The sequence below is a fragment of the Erigeron canadensis genome, chromosome 3, assembly GCF_010389155.1.
Source record: "Erigeron canadensis isolate Cc75 chromosome 3, C_canadensis_v1, whole genome shotgun sequence".
NCBI classification, from domain to species: domain Eukaryota; kingdom Viridiplantae; phylum Streptophyta; class Magnoliopsida; order Asterales; family Asteraceae; genus Erigeron; species Erigeron canadensis.
Window position 1 is genome coordinate 31,459,433 of NC_057763.1, and position 18,416 is coordinate 31,477,848.

The 18,416-nt window shown below is 30.8% G+C and overlaps 2 protein-coding genes across 3 annotated transcripts; one reads left to right on the forward strand and one right to left on the reverse strand.

Moving 5' to 3' along the window:
• Positions 1–9,099: 9,099 nt before the first annotated feature.
• Positions 9,100–13,823, reverse strand: LOC122593513. The gene is made up of 2 exons (XM_043765932.1): positions 13,603–13,823; positions 9,100–11,236 (listed from the first exon to the last, which is right to left on the reverse strand). Exon 2 carries the CDS (start codon positions 11,196–11,198, stop codon positions 9,327–9,329), a length of 1,872 nt encoding a protein of 623 aa, XP_043621867.1. The 5' UTR covers positions 11,199–11,236; positions 13,603–13,823; the 3' UTR covers positions 9,100–9,326.
• Positions 13,824–14,895: 1,072 nt separating this feature from the next.
• Positions 14,896–17,693, forward strand: LOC122594046 (pentatricopeptide repeat-containing protein At4g26680, mitochondrial). Of its 2 annotated transcripts, XR_006322912.1 has the most exons (2): positions 14,896–16,781; positions 17,524–17,693. XR_006322912.1 is itself a non-coding variant. In XM_043766527.1 (1 exon), the coding sequence occupies exon 1, from the start codon at positions 14,975–14,977 to the stop codon at positions 16,586–16,588; it is 1,614 nt and encodes a 537-aa protein (XP_043622462.1). In that variant the 5' UTR covers positions 14,896–14,974; the 3' UTR covers positions 16,589–17,022. The 2 variants fall into 2 exon arrangements, 1 of the variants encoding a protein (XP_043622462.1); XM_043766527.1 differs by lacking the exon at positions 17,524–17,693 and having other exon boundaries at positions 14,896–17,022.
• Positions 17,694–18,416: the final 723 nt, after the last annotated feature.

An 18,416-nucleotide genomic window follows, 5' to 3' on the forward strand; every position in this document is an offset into this window, starting at 1 on the left:
TAAGTTGTACTTACCCATGGGCAGGTTATACAACTCACCAGATCCAGGTCTTTCTTACACATGTGTAGGTTGTACTTACACATGTGTAGGATGAACGTGATGGGAAAAAAAACGAAATTAAAAAAGTCGTCGAAAGTATATCGAATCGCATCTCTAATGAAAGAGGATGAAATTTCAAGACTACCCATGTTTTTTTTTCCATCTAACGATCTACGGTTTGTAAGATAAAAGTTTTTTAATGATTTAGATATTTTTTGATTTAATTAGAGGAGAGAGAAAAAGAGTGTTGAACAACTTTTTTAATAATGACAAACATGCCCTTTCTGATCTTGATGAATGGAGGGCTGAGATTGGTTCTCGCGTTTTGTTTTTTTTGTGGTTCTCAAAATAACTCACCCCGATATATATATATATATATATATATATATATATTTATATTTATTTACTAAAAGTTTTACTTTTTATTATTAACTCCTATATTAGTAACTTGTCTTGCTTTAGATACTTTTGTTATTTGAATACGAAAATAATATGAAAAAAATATATAAGATAAAACGGACCTTATGATATACAATATACAAATAAGTATTTTCAACTATATAAACCTATGCAAAAATTATTTTAGCAATTATTTATGACAAACATCAATTAGAAAAACCAATCTCTATATACATTGTAGAACAACTACGTTACTTTGACATATAGAACATGCATATAAAAGTAATGAATCAATCATAGATATAACAAATAAAAGAAAAAAAATGAAGAAACAGATAGAATTTTTCTTTCTCCTTTTAGACTATAGAAAAAACTAGAGTTTAGACCCGTTTCCAACACTGAATACGAAGCTTACGACATTATTAATATTAGATATTAATACATGTAACTCATAAAAGCTTATAAGTTCAAAGTTGAAGATATAAATAGATAATAAGTGTTCAATTCAAATGTCAAAAATGTTAAGCTAATAAAAAGAAAACTAATGTAATAAAAGAACATTAGAAGTATATACCCCCTTTCATCATTTGAAAGACTTCTTTATAAACGAAACTTGTTTAAGGTATCACATATTAACACCTTAAAGCCTTTTCTCGACTTAACTCGAGAAACAGCAATGTACAATTGTTCGTGTGTGAAAAACGGGATTTGTAGATAGAGAACCAATTTTAATAACATTGTAAAAATAATTATTTTAGTTATTTGTTTTTTATTAATTAAATAAATATATGTAAAAACTAAATAGTGACATCAGCGAGAGTCAAATTGATAAAATTGAGCGATATGATTGGTTAATAAGTCATTAGTTCAACTGTCTTTTATTATATATTAAAATTAAAATAAAATAAAATAAAATAGTACAATTACTATTAAAATCTTTATATATTTACATTAAATTAAATATATTTATAATTAATTATATATATATATATGATAGAACATATTATTGGATATATATTAGTTATTATTTCATTGGATAAATATTAGCTATTATTCTATTGGATATATATTAGCTATTATTATTTATTTATTATATTAAAATTAGTGGGTAAAACATGTAAATTTGTGATGAAAAACATATATTAGTTATTATTTTATTGGATAAATATTAGCTATTATTCTATCGGATATATATTATCTATTATTATTATTTATTTATTATATTAAAACTAGTTGGTAAAAAGTATAAATTTATGTTGGAAAACAAAAAAGTGTAAATTAAAGTCAAAATTGAAAAAACAAAAGTCAACATTAAAAAATCGAGAGTTGTGATTGGTCAATAAGTTATTAGAGTAATTATATTTTAGTATAATAAAAAATTATCATATATTTCATAATGATAACAAAAATACAAAGACTTGAACACATATATTAAGTCGGTGTAAAGTAGGTAAAAAGGTGTCGTACATTTAGTTTGGTAGGTTTGTTTGAGCCCAAAACTTTAATTAATAATTCAAAATATATGGCCTATTTTTATAGCATGACAGTAAAGATTAATACTATATATATATAGTTATATACTTACATCGTTGAGTAATCTTTATTTCTGATAACATCAAAGTATCAAACATTTTCACAATGCCATGTGCAAGTTAAGTAAAATTTCAATATACCAAAAATCAACTTCACTACTATTAACCTGTATCTCTCTATATAACTAAGAGATCGATAATATGTTTTTTTCTTAGGTAGCACTTATCTTTTTGTGCCAACTAGACTTTTTTCTTAGATGTCATTTTATAATAATTTTAATATTTTTTTTAGATATATTGACATTTAGATTTATATTTTTTAATGCTCATGTGGCATTTCATTTGCCACGTCATAATTTTAATGTTTTTTTAATTAATCTTAAATAGCAAAGAAAAAAGTCAAATACAAGATTATAACTCATGACCTCTAACTTTTAGTATTATACACAAACCACTTGATCTAACTTAATATTTGTTTATATTTTGCAAACTACGGTAGATATTCATTGCATATTAAAATTAATTAAAAGACATTCATAATATATTGTCGATCTTTGTAACTTATCTCTTTTGATTTTCCTTTGTATTTAATTATCTTTATACGTGGTATATAATATACTTTAATATAATATAAAACTATATTATAATGTTAATTACATCTAATATTTTACTAACCGATTATATTATCAATTTTAAATTAGATATTTACTTTATCAATTTCACACATATATATTTGATATTTAAATCTATATTTGTAACTTATCTTCATATAACTAAGATTCCGTATTTTGATAATATATGAGCGCAAAGATGTTCATATATGCTTTAGACCGCGTCTTTTTATTAATTCAATGATAATTATCATTGTGCCGTTCTAAAAATAAAATAAAAAACTAATGATCATTGTTTTAAATGAGATTGTTTTTTATATTATATTTAATATATATAGATCATTGAAAAAGAATTTTAGGATTTATATATATTTACGTTTCATTAGTCATGCTTTAACATATTTGATAAGTATATATATTATATATTTATAAATTAATAATTTTATTATTTGCATCAGTTGTAAATTGACTACTGTTTATATTATCATAAACTATGAATAATAATATAATTCCCAGTTAATTTTAGTTTAAGTTCTCAGTTAGTCCCGCATAACGTGCGAGTTTAATCTAGTATATATATAATTCTCTATATCAATTTGATGATGTGGCGATCTTATCAGTTTTTTCATACGTATCATTTTTATATCGATTTGGTTTATGCTTTTACCTTATGTGTCGTCTTTACCTCCATTTGATTTATATATTTGCCATTTCACCCAATATATCTATATTAAATAGCATTGCATCAAAGTAAAAAAATTGCTAGGCTTCGATCCGGCTACCTGATGCATAAACACTAGATTGTAAAACCATCGGACCAATGTTAATGTTGTTTATCAAATTTAATCCCATAAACTATTACCTAAAGTTTCGGATCACACTAAATTAATTTTTATCTTTTTATATAATTTTTAAAAATACCTTAATCTTTCTTCACTCTACATATTCACTTAAAATTCAAAATTTATATACAATGATTTTATTATATGAGACGTATGTCTACACAATGTGGCAACGATAGTGGTAATGCGCGTTGTTGTGGTGGCAGCAACGAATAACGGAGGTGGTGGTGACGGTTGTTTCGATGGTGGCGATGACAGGTAGTGGGGGAGACAATAATGGTGAATGTAAAAGTAATTATAATGTTAAAGGATTTAGTGTACTTATCTTAAGAGTTGAGGGATTTATGTTATAAATTATTTCATTAATGGTATTATTCATATATTAGGTGGAAATGTTTAAATTAGTGAATAAAAGAGAGAGTTATTATAGTTTCATAGTTTCCTTTTTTAATTTTAACTTTAAATAGACTTTTTTTTATTATAATATTTGATGAAAATTACAACTAATGAAAATATATATAAAACTCAATCAACTCATATAAATTTTATCAACTATTATATAACATAAATAAAAATATTTAAGATCAAAGTGAAAAAATGAAAACTTTGAAAATTCAAAACATGACAGTTCTAATGGAACAAAGAGAATACTATTGATTTTCAAAACTAAATAAATAATCCTAATATGTATTAAAATTTTTAAAATGATATTTGTTTTTAGACCAATATAATCTTATATATTTTTTGCATTTAATATATACTACATTTCTTTTCATTACAATATCAATTAAATAGAAATATATTATGAATAAAACAATTAACTTCTTATTTGTTTCCAAACAAATGATTGCTATCCATAGTATTTTTTTTCCAACTAAACAAACATATTAATATCTATTCTTAATGATTTTTGTCTTTGGACCAATTTAATTTAATAAATAATTGAAAAAGACTTCTAATCATTTAACTAATACTGGGAAAATTAAAAAGTTATTCAAAAATAATCAAAAATACATATGAGTTTTATTTTTATTTTCATCAATTGTGTTATTTTAATTTTAATCACATTATTAAGTATAAACAATATTTGCACAAAAATATATATCCACATCTACTTTATAATATATAATCACTCACCTCAATTTTTACGGATATTTCTATTTATATATTATTTACGAGATACTATGAAATAAAATACAGATGTGCAACGCACGAGGTATAAATTAGTTTTATATATTAAAAGAAATTACGGGTGTGACAGGTGTTAATGCATTATAGGTGTTAAATGGTTCAAGGCACATGTTATTTTTCTATACCATTCGTGAATAGGTGTAAATTTTGTAGTTTGGAAGAAACACATTTAAATTGTGAAGATTATTCATATAAAAGTATGATTCACAAATCAAAATAATCAAAAGACTATTTTGATATATATAAATTGATCCAAATAAAATTGTTAATAGATCATACATCTTACCTTATAAGGTCATGTCGATTTTTTCAAATAGGATAATAATATATATGCCTAATTTATATACCTACTACATACATAGCATGACACATGTTTCCTACTTGCTCTCTTTCATTAACTATACCTTTGATCTTACCATATGACGTGTTCTCTCTTTTAGACCTATTTTTAAATATACAAATTAGGCACATTAATATTTTCCTTTCAAATATTAAACACCACACCTCATAACCAAAAAGTACAGTCAACCTATTTACTATTTGACTCTACCATCAATAAGTCACGTTGACCTCTAGAAACGTGTTTACAACTCTCCAAGGGTTCTACTTTTTATTAGAAAGTAAAAAAGAATACAACATATGGTTCATGTAGAAGTTTGATTTTTAAAGTGACAGTGAAAGGCATAAGTGTGGAGGGAGTCGAAAGGCTCAACCTTTTCATCTCCCTTCAAATAATCAATCAAATTACTTCACCTCATTTCAAGCCTCCAACCTTTTTTCAACCTTTTTTTAGTGGCAACTGAAACTCCCAACCTTTTTTTTTCTCCACATTTTAATAAGTTATCCTTAACATTATAAACTTTACATAACTAATCCTTTTTAATTTATATCTTTTATTAATAACCAAATATTACATAACACTGAAAAAACTATGGAAGAACTTGCTGATGCGGTCATCAACTTGAACCATTTGATCATAAATGCGGAAGCAGTTTATGAACAAAAAAAATGAGTGTTTAATATGTTGTAATATTAAGTACTTTAAATTAGTTTAAGTAGTTTTAATTATGTTGTAATGTACTATTTTAATAAATAAAATGTCATTTAGGAATTTATATGGAGTGTGTGTTGTGTTTTTGGAAGTTTAAATGGGTAATATAAATAAGAAATTAAAAAAAAATAACTTTCATCAACTTGTCACTTTAGGTCTCTGGCTCCATCTTTCTTCCACCTTTAGTCCCCCCCAACGGTCACTATAGGTTTCAAAATTTGGCACCTTTAGCACCTGATGACACACGCCTTCTTCAACCTCTCGCGAGCTCCTAGCTCGCGCCCTCCAGCTCGCGGCAAACTCGCGCAGGTGGCAATTGGAACTCGCTCATCCCTTCGCATCTCGCGGCTAACTCCCCTTCGGCTCCCTCCCCCCCTAAAGAAATAAAGAATGAAGATCACAAGATGGCTTCATATGGTAATGCACTAGAAAGTGTCGGTTTAAGCTTTTTGAGGGCCTTAAAAAAGATTAATATTGGGGGCCTACTTGATTAACACACAAATTAAGCACAAAAGGCAAAAAAAAAAAGAAAAAGTAATTCATCTTATATACTAGGTTGTTATGTGAAAAGAACGCAAAGAAGCAATATTATTCACCATTTTTAGGAGAAAGTCTTTCATATAATAAAGATTTAATCACTAACTCGTTGGAAATCAGAGTGAAAATTAGCTATTGGATTTTTCGATTTCTTAATAGTTAGATTTTTTTTTTCCCCACTTTTTTCCCTTGATGGTAGTAACTTTATTTGTATGGTGTCTTTTTTTACTAAAGGCCAGTCATGAGGCAATAAAGTTTATTTGCCTGTTTGTTTCTTACGCATTTTTGTTACCTTTCTATAGTAATAACATATAACACAAAAAGTCTAAAACATTAAGCTCAAAATATAAAAATGAGGGACTTTGTATTTTGGGGGCCTTAGGCCCATGCCTATATATAGTAAAGCCGCCTCTGGCACTGAAATTAGGTTTTCAAACATCACACTGATAAGTGTTTAAACATCACATTGTTTATTAATGTGGATCGTGGAACGAGTTGTAGCATAAGAGTCCCGACTTGTGTTTTACGAAAACTACTCAAAGACCCCATTGAGCACCAACTCTATAAATGTACATTATAGTATCGTATCGCCAACTTCTTGTAGAGTCATTTACACTATCGTCATATACACGAAAAAGTTCAATGATATTAAAAATATGAGGTGATGGTCACGTACTATTTGACCATATGTATGTTTGTTGGGATGCTACTCTTACATGTATTATTCAGCGTTTTAGACTTATACTTTAGGCATCCGTATCATAACTCTAACACAAATGTTATTGTTCTCTTTTTATAGTTGAGTCATATTCGTACTGCTGGTTCTGATACATCTAGCCTAAGATACGTATGGTATGTCGTACAACTTTTCAAATGCCCCTTGTATACTATACATCTCCATTCTTCTATTGTATGTTTTCCCTTGTATAAGAAAAAAAATGTGACCATGACTGCGTCACGCACCAGGGAGCATAGGGAAGAAAGTGAGCCCTAACGTTAGAAGAGTCGGGTGACTTGATGACGATGTTAACTTACTAAGTTTATTGCAAAATTGCAACTTTTTCTAAACTAGGATGTCATTTTGTACATGATGTACAATATAGATTTGGTTTAATCGTCATCATATTTATCTACGTTGCTGTAGTAGCTAGGTTATTCAGATGCGGATTCTCTAAAGTTATAAATAATTTTAGGGGTAAAGTTGAAAGCATCTTGACCTTTGAATTGAAATCAAAGGTCAAGATTCAAAAATTATTTTTAAATCTTGACCCTTGATATTAATTTAAGGGTTAAAATTAACAATTTTACCTTTAAATAACTTTAAAGAATCCCCATTTATTCAAAATCCTTTTGTACTATCCTCATCTTTTTGGCTTCCTTAATTATTAAGATGCATATACCCATTACGTGTAACAAGTAGCGTTCTCATTCTAAAGTACTAAAAGTGCTGTATGACACTATTACAACACTATGACTGACTTTCCTACTTTGCAACAAGAAAAGGATGAATTGAAACTAAGGGCATGTTTGGTTGACGGAATTTTAAGGATTTTGATAGAATTGGTCAATTCCATTCCATATTTGAATACAAAAATGGGAAGGAATTCAATTCTTTGAATTGTTTTGATCTGCGAAAGTTAATCACGAGGTAAGGAAATGGATGGAGGCAAGGAAAGGACGGTTGTAAGGGATGGAGAAAAAGACATAAACTTTTACATTGATCAATGTTTTTGATGTATCCTTTTCTTAAAAAGAGGAACTAGTTAATATATTCAAGTCGGAAGGGCAGGGTTTACCCTATTGATCGTCGTGCCTTCGGGCAGATTAGTAGGGGGTTTTTCCCCATCGGGTATTTGAAATAGGCATTTCTACTTCGAGGGAGCTCTCTAGCGCGGACCCGGTTAAAACAACGTATGTTAGACCTTCTGTTGTCGAATCGCGACACGAAATTTCCAGCGAAATTCACCTTACAAAATAAAAAGTTAATATGGAGTATATTAAAAAAGGGGTAGAAATGACATTTTAGTGATAGTGTGAAAACATTTCTGAATATATTTTGCTAACCAAACACATTGATTGAATTTAATTCCATTCCATCAAACTCCATTTTTTCAAGAAACATTCGTGAACCAAACGTGACCTTACAACCTCATAGATTGGATACACAAGAATGTTATAATGTGAAAAAACAGAATGTAACCGAAAGAATAATATCCGCAATGGAGAAATTTGTGGCGGTTTGGCCTTCCAGGCAATGTAAGTGACCCATTTAGGTTCATTACTTTTCATTACTTTTACGCAAGTATACTTTTTTTAGTTCACTCCTACAAATATGAGATACTTGAAAAAGCTATTTATAATATAGTATAGATAGATATAGATATCTTAGCCATGTTATGTTACATTACAGTAATATAGTGATCTTATGATGAAGAAAGTTGCAGAAAATTATAAGAAAAACAGAATTACACACTAGTCTTCCAAGTGATTAGTTAGCATTACATTCATAACAATGAATGTTTTGAACATAAACAACTGATAAGAGGATTTCCTACAGTATATAAGTTCGATATAGCATTATCATTATGTAAGGATCAAAAATGTGGAAGCAAAAGATATACACCAAAAACTATTCAAGGATACGACATTCGACACCATACCTTGTATTGGGCTTTCACAACCCGAACCAAGCATTACAGGGGATTTTGTAGGACCAGGACCAGACTTCAAACCCGAAGATATGTCCCTTATTGTAACTGCTGGGCTTTCCTAGGACCAGTGACAAGCTTTTTCAGGCAGGCCCCGTGTTGGAAAAGGACCATCAAGAGCGTTAGCTGTTATTGTTTCTTTCTCATTCAGCATAGCAGTCAAAAGTGACAATTTTGTAGCACCATAAATTCTAAAAGTGGTACTAATAATAGCATTAATGTATAAACTTAAAAGTGTTAATAAGCATTCTTATAAAGTATTAAAGATGGTACAAGTAGCTCAACCAACATATAACCCCTCTAAAAACAAATGTGAGCTTAAGCCGCTGCGGATCACACCTTAGGATCCCCTTCCAGCTACCTAAATTTCTTACATCAATTTTCACACATCACTATGTGTTCCAGTTTGTACATTATCAATCTTTCATTGAAGCATCTGCAGTATCGGGTTTATCCTCCATTGCAGCCCGAAGAAGTTCTTCTGGGGTTGCAGCAGGGTCAAGATCCCAACACCCATCTGGCAAATTAAGTGCCTGGCCTCTGAGTACACAAGATGGAACTTGGTGGGAAAACCGTAGCATCTCTCTTCTAGGGATCCAACGGGTTGGGTGCTTGGAGTCCCTCTGATAAACCGTTTTGTAACCTTCTAATTTCACCAATGGAGTTACACGTACTCCACGCTCCTCAGAATAATCATCAATAACTTCAACCATTTCATACTGGTGCCTCACTTCTTTAGGTGTCTTCCGATTCCAGTTATCGGACCAGTTTCGATACACAGCCCAAACATCTCCACTTTTTGGGTATATTTTAACACACCCTCCTCTACCCGCCTTCTCTCGGCCCAAAAGATGAGAAAATATGTTGACTTGGTCAACAATGTCAGAGTGGAAGACCCGGAAGTTTCCACAGGATTTAGTGAATCCCGATTCGATCCATTTCACAGAACCAAATTCGGTATCAGTTTTTGAATTTAAGTAACTAATATAGAGCTGAAATGGTTTCACAGAAATGACCTCACGAATAAGACAGTAAAGACGAGGCATTCCATCTTCTTCATCGTATATAGCCCAGATTTGCTTCGGTTTGAATACCTCTTCGGATCTATCAGTGTCAAAGTCATGAAAATCCGGGTCCGGGACCGTAATCGGCATTGGGATTGATTTCTTAACTGTTTTACCATTCTTTGCAGCTAACTTCATTTCTTCTAACTTACACCTGATAACCGATCTAGCTTTATCAATTAACAACTTTCTAGCATCAAAAACTGGTGGTGCAAGATACCATCTGGTAGACGCCTCAGTGATGGTGTTTCCATTAGTTACCACATCAGGGTCAGTTTTGAATAACATTTCACCATTTGGGTATCGCGGTCCATCTTCCTCCTCAATCTTTCGTTTCTTAGGAGGCCTACCCATCCTAACAGGCGGGCCGTCACCAGAACCTGTATTTGCCAAAGAATTTCTGGTCCCGTTCTTCCCGTAAGCTTTTGCTCTTTTATTTGGTTTATGAACAAGGTTAGGATCTGGAATATTAGAAGAAGCATTCCACTGAAATGATACATTGCTATTGTAATCAGGTCCATGTGGAGATTGAAAAACAGAGGACCCGTTGCCAGTAAAACACACCGATGAATTTGGTAAATAAGTGGCAGCATTAGCATTATATGAATGATTTGCATATCCATTATTATCAGCTGCATATGACCACGGACAATAAGTCACAGGAGCCGATCCCGTTTCAACCGCAACAAACACCCCACGACAATTCTTACATGAAAGTCGTTTATTCACGTATTTTCTAAGATATTCGTACTGAACACGACATGACGTGCAAACAGTCCAAAATGTATCAAGTTTACCAGCAGACTGTGAAACCGTTGCTAATAAGTGATTGTTTCTCCGGATATCATAAGACTTACGTTTTGCATTATCGGATAGTACACTCCATGCCTCAGAGACAAGTTTAAAAGCTTCATCAGCTCCCATTGTTTTGTTCTTATCAGGGTGAAGAAGAACCGCCATCTTCTTGTATTGTTTCTTCAATACAGATTTCTCTACTGATGGATGTAAACCAAGGACCGAATACAAATCAACTTCACCATTTATCTTCGTCTGAGCAGCTGCATAGATTTCAAAAGTAGTAACCATTTGAGAAATGCCCTCAAGTTGAGGGCATATTGCCTGAGCCTTCAAAGCATACTGTTTTGCACCGATGAAATCTTTAATCGCAAATAACTTCTCTGCACTCTCTTTCGCTCGTAGAGCTTCTTCTACGTTGTATTCCATCTCAGACGAACAAATAACTATTTCTATTGTCTACATGTCTGTAAAATAATTCAAATGAAAGATTCAGCTGAAACCCAACTCAGAAAATATTATATAAAGTTTCAAAATTTAGACGATGTTAAACAAAATAAACACACACACGTCTCCAAGAGATGTGCAAAGCATATAAAACAGAACTCCCTGAGTTTCCATTCTTTCAGCACTAAACATTTAAAAATTTGACCTTTGAATCTCTCCAAGAGATCTATTCCAACTAAAAATGCCTACATATTTATAACAATTTCAAATAATAAATTAAAACCCAACTTTGAAAAAATAAAAAACTTTCAAAAGTTACAGCATATTACACAAGCATGTCAGATACAAATCACACTCACAAACCATTTAACGATAAAATTCATGTTTATCGTAAACTTGATTACCAAAATCCAAATAAACATTAAAACCCAACTCAAAAAATAAAAAAGGTTACAAACTATACATAACACTAAAGTGTAAAACACAAATCATATTCACAAACCATATAACAGCAAATAATGCTACTATTCTTATATAATACAGTATAAGCTTAAAAAACATGCAGATAAAAGATTAGAACCCAATTTGTAAAACTCAAAAAAGCTTCAAACTTGATATCATATTGCAAAAAAAATGTCAAATACAAATGATATTTACAAGCTGTATAACAGTTCATGTTTATTATATAGTATATTTACTTGGATTCAAATACAAGATTGAAACCTAACTCAAAATGTTAAAAAAGTTTCAAACTTTACATCACATTACAAAAATATGTCGGATACAAATTACATTTACAAACCATATAACAACATAATAACATATAATGCTACCATTAATATTTTATTTACAGTATAAGCTTAAATACCTAACATGCAGATAACAGATCAAACCCCAACTCTTAGAGGTATAACATGTGTCAACCCTTGCATCACATTCATATATATGTTGAATACGAATCACATTTAGAAACCATATAATGAATAAAATGCCACAATTCATGATTAATATAAGCATAAATGTATAATCACCAAATTGGCACATAAAAATAGAATAAAAACCAACTCTTAAAGTAAAAAAGTTTTCAAAATTTACATCATGTTAATCAAATACAAAACATACTTTAAAACAATATAACAATGCTAGAATTCAGTTTCATTACATTACAAGCGAAATTACCAAAATTCAGATAAATGATTAGATCACATCTCTTAAACATTAAAACCCAACTCTTGGAATTATAAAATGTTTCAAACCTTACATCACATTCACAAAGATATCAAATACAAAGCACATCAAGAAACCGTATAAAAAACGAGGCTACAATTCATGATTATTATAAGCATAATTGCCATTGGCACATAAAACATTTATAAAAAAAACAAATCTTAAAAATTTTTAAAAAGTTTCAAACCTTACATCACATTACACAAAAAAAAAATCATATACAAATCATACTCAGATACCATATAACAGCTAATACGCTAGAATTCAGTTTTATTGCATTATAAGCTTATTTACCGAAATTCAAATAAACGATTAAATCACAACTCTTGAAAATATAAAAAAAAAAATTCAATTTTTACATCAGATTACACATTAACGTCATAATATAACGATAAATAATGCTACAATTCGTATCTAATACAGTATATACGCCTGGTTACTAGAACTTGCAGATCAAAGATTAAAATCCAACTAAATTTCTTTTAAAACAAGCTTAAAAATTTACAAGACATTACACAAAAATGTTCAATAAAAAACCACATGCACACCACTTATAAAAACAAATAATGCTACAGCTCATGATCATGATACGATTGATTAGCAGAATTTGGATATTAGTTTAAACCCCAACTCTTAAAATTATAAAAAGTTTCAAACTTTACAGATCATATTCAAAAATGATATGTAAAAAAATAATGCTACAATTCGTATCTATCTATTACAGCATAAAAAAAAAGCTTAATTACCAATGTAACAGATGAAAGATTATAAACCCAACTCTTAAAAATTTAAAAAGTTTCAAACTTCACATCACATTTCACAAAGATGTTAAATACAAATTACATTCACAAACCACATAATAATAAATAAGGCTTCTTATTTATGTTTAATTTAAGCTCAATCACCAAATTCCCAACTAATTTTTCCCAAATTATACACAATATTAACATTTTAAGAAAATTGATATTCAGTCAACAAGATTTCAGTACACAAGTCAAAACTCACTTAAACAAAAAGATCTCATCTCAATTCAAACCAAAATATCAAATTAACAAAGAATTTCAGAACCCCATTAAAAAATACATACAATACATATATATACACACAAATAATAATTTAACTATATAAATTTAAAGTAAATTAAAAAAAAAAAACTGACCTTAGATCCACAATCAGCAGCAATTAAACAGTAACAGCATGCTTAATTAATCAATGGATTTGATCTAAATTAGTTCAGATCTTGGATTAAATTATATATTAAAAAAAAGTAAAAAAAGATGATAAATTTTTTATATTTGTAAATCTTAAAAGTGAAAAAAATATATAAAACTTTAAATTAATATAGATTATAGTGAAAATCAAGATTAGGGTTTTGAAAAATGAGACGAAAGAAATGAAGATTTTGTTAAATCGCCGACCACAAAAATATTTAGGTTAAATAAAAATAAATGTATGTATAAAATATATATAATGAAAAATGTATAATGTGATAATGGTATAATTTGGTGTGTAGTATAAGTTTTAAGCTAAGTATTTAATTTTATTATTTTATATTTAATTTTAAAGGGTGTATTTAATAAAGGAAAGGGTGGTAAAAAGTGCTTGAGTGTATGTGATGCGCACCCACTTGGGGTTTTGGGTGTAGTTGATTGGTTAAGGTGAGGGTCATAAGATGGACCCATTTTGACCCGAATGTTTAGGACCAAACTATATTCGGTTGTGTTGTGGGCTATCACTAGATTCATCACCATGGTTAGATGTTCCATAGTCATGTCAACGAGAATTTTGAGGTTGATTTTGGAGTGTGTCTTAGGATGAACTATTTAAAAACGACAGATTATTAATTTCACGTCTTCTATGTAGTTCAATATTTTTATTGTAATTTATGAGTTTATATAAGTGTATTAACATAAAATTTGGTAAAATTTTTCTTTTAAACCATATAGAGTGGTGGTGTTATGCATCAATATAAAACATTATTATATTCTGGGTTAAATATCAATATATTCATATTGTTTTTAATAGTGTAGGTTAATGTTGCGGCTCAATTTATGCTATGGGTAATTTTGGTGGACACTCTACATTAGTGAATTTATCTTATAACAAAAATATATAATTTGATGTATTTTTAGATGTTATAAACTTTTAAAAATATCGTCTTTTAGTTTTTTTTTTTTTTTTTTATGTATTTTGTTCTTAATCTAAACTTTTTTACACAAGTTTGCATACGTTTTACACACATTTCGTATATTTTATCCCTAAAAAAAATTGTAAGGTGTCAAAAAAAAATTGAATTAAAGATGAAAAGCATGAAAATTCCAAAGCACAAAGATTTGTGCGCAAACACAGAAATCAAAAATCAAAAGAAAATAATTGGATCCTTTGCAACCAAAAGGGGAGCACCACCATTGTGGCCCGGGCTCATTTGAATCTCCTGCCCCTTGTCCATTTTGTCAGCAAACCAGAAAGCAAGACTGTGATGTTTTTAGCAAATTTCTTCAAAATACTCTGTTAAATCACTCTTTTTAATCATGAATTTTGTACAAATTCGTCAATTTTCAACCCTGCTACACCTACCTCTCAAAAACCCTAAATCCCCTGTTTTTAACATAAACCCTAAATCCCCTGTATCCAGAAGAAGCCAAATTCCAATACCTCACAAAACAATCCAGCAAGCCAAAGGCCAAGATCTTGATTATATAAATATAGCCCATAGTCATCTTATTCACTCAGATTACACCAAACTTATTACATTATTACCCAAATTTAGTCCATTTACAATAAAACACATTTTACTAAAATTTCAAGAAAATTACTCTGTTTCTTTGCATTTCTACAAGTGGGTTGAGACCCACAACCCAAATTTACTAACCCTTGAAACCCATTCCATAATGTTGCATATTTTGACTAAATATCGAAAATTTGTGTCTGCTGAGTATGTTTTAAAAAAGATTGTTGGGTGTACTTGTTCAAGTAAGTTGCTTGATGCTGTTTTGTGTAGTTATAGGTTGTGTGACTCTACCCCGCGTGTGTTTGATGCGGTTTTTAAAATGTATGCTCAGGTTAAAATGTTTAGGAATGTGAGTGATACGTTTTGTTTGATGAGAGAGTACGGGTTTGTGCCCACTATTGAGTCTTGTAACTTGTTTATGAGTTCTTTGCTTAGTTTAAACCGTGCAGATGTTGTGTTGTTGTTTTATAAGGAAATGAGACGGTCGAGGATTGATGTGAATGTTTTTACGCTTAATATGGTGATTAATGGGTATTGTCAGTTGGGGAAGTTGGAGAATGCTGTACGAGTGTTTGATGAGATGAAAGATATGGGGTTTAGCCCGTTTGTTTCGTCTTATAATACTTTGATTGCTGCGTATGTTAATCAGGGACTTTTAACGACTGGAATGGATTTAAAAGTTACTATGGAGAAGAATGGGATTAGTGCGGATGTGATTACTTATAATACGTTGATTCATGGGTTTTGTAAGGAAGGAAAAATGAAGGATGCTTATAAGCTGTTTAATGAGATGAATAGGGCTAATGTAGCTCCTAATACAGTGACTTTTAACACGTTGATTAGTGGGTACTGCAAAGCAGGTAAAACCGAAAAGGGTAATCAGGTCTTTGAAGAAATGATGAGGAATGGGTTCAAAGCTGATATCTTGACTTATAATGCGTTGTTGTTGGGATTGTGTAATGAAGGGAAGACAAGGAAAGCTGCTTATTTGGTTCAAGAACTTGATAAGAAAAAATTGGTACCAAATGCTTCGACTTTTGCTGCACTTATAAGAGGACAATGCGTAAGAAGGAACCCAGAACGAGGTTTTCAGTTGTACAAAAGCATGAGAAAGAGTGGTTGTCGTCCAATTGTGGATACAGTAAAGATGTTGATGTCATCTTTCGTGCAGAATGATGATTATGATGGTGTGTTTTGTCTGTTTAAAGAAATGTTAGAGAGGCCCATTGGACCTGATTCTGTGATCTTGACTGAATTGTGTAAAGGGTTTTCTCAGGTATGGAGAGATAGATTGGTTATGAGTTTGTCGAAAGAGGTAGAAGATGGGTATCTTGTGCTTGAACGATATGAGAGAATTAAAAAAATTGTATCTGAGTCTGATGTGGGGGACAAAAAAATCAAACAAAACATGTAACTAGATTAACTTTATATGCTTGATAGATATCTAATGATGAAGATGATGTGCGGTATCCTGAGATAGGATGAATGAGGGACGTTATGCTCAGCTGGATTTCTTATCAGGTGTCATGTCAACACCAAGCCTGAGCTTCTTAAATAGACGAATGTGCTTGGTCAGTCTCTTCAAGGAGATTGGTTCAGCTTTTCAGGTACATCAACTTTCAAAATGCCTATACAAGCTGCAATAATCAATTTTATTGAGAAACTAGCAAGAAATTGAAAGAATATAGTGAAAATGTGAAGTTACTTGACCTTCAAAACCTGGCCAGTTCGACTCAATCATTCAGCAGAAGACCAAAAAAGAAAAAGAAAAGTAGGCATCTTAACTTGACCCAAGCTCAGTCCCTTTCACGCTAAATTTTATCTTTAGGCCCTCTGATTTGATTTCAATATTCAGTTTAAGTCTTGTGTTGGGTTGCACCTGTGTTCCATATCAAAATCTGATATGTTGTATATTTATATTTATGCTTTATCTTGTTACAAGCTATAACCGGTAATCATACTGCAACATATAAATTTGTAAATATAATAGAACTATTCATTATAAAGTTTGTGCCTTTAAAAAACATCAATATCAAGTTGCATATAGAAAGTAATACGAGTAATACCAAAATAATAATCATTATGGGGCCATGATTTTTCGGGCTTTCCTGTCCCAGACTCGGGCTTTTAGCCCATTTTTGAACCTCTTATAGTTACAGTAATATATGGTTAATGCTTTCTGTCAACTGAAATGGAGAATGGAAGATGATTTAGAAGGCGAAAGGAATATAGATTTAACATAACATAATGCAATTTAAAGATGCATGTAAAACCTATATAGGTATAAACACAAAACTATTTAAAGATAGGACATTCAGACTGAACCTTCAAATGGTCTTTTGTAAACAGGACCGATCTTTACCCAGATTTATAGGACCGGGCTTCAAAACGAGAATATGACAGTATTGTAGCACTGCAGGGCTGGTATCGGTTAAAATGTTGCCCATTTGTTTTTTAAGCCAGCAATAGTAGTGAAAAGTGACAATTTTCAAGCACCAATAAACGTGTTATAATTTGTACTGGATTTATCTATTTACTTACTTATATTGGATTTTGATTGGGTTCACAATAAACGTGTTATAATTTGTAATGTCGCTGCAACGCGTGGGCACCCATCTAGTATATACTAAGAGTGGTACTAGCAATAGCATTAAGGTATAAGCATAAAATGTTAATAAGCATTCTGATTAAGTATTAAAGATGGTACAAGTAGCTCACCCAACATTTGACCCTTCTAAAAATAAATGTGAGCTTAAACCGCCAGATCACCACTTATGATCCCTTCCAGCTACTTAGATTTCTTACACCAATTCTCACACATCACTATGTGTTCAGGTTTGTACATTATTATTCATTGTAGCATCTGCAGTTGTGTTTTTCCTCCATTGCAGCCCGGAGAAGTTCTTATGGGTTGCAGCAGGGTCAAGATCCCAACACTCATGTGGAACTTGGTGGGAAAACCGTAGCATTTCTCTTTTAGGGATCCAACGGGTCTGGTGCTTGGAGTCACTGTGATACCCTGTTTTGTAACCTCCTAATTTCACCAATGGAGTTACATGCAAACCAGAATGATCATCAGTAACTTCAACCACTTTATACTGGTGTCTTACAAAATATCGGAGTAGTTTCAGTATAAGTTTCAACTTTCAATATAAATATGTTTCAGCTTTGACACGAATACAATGGGTTTGTAACTTAAGAGGTAACATGCCAAAGAGATATGCAGTCGAGCAGAAACACTG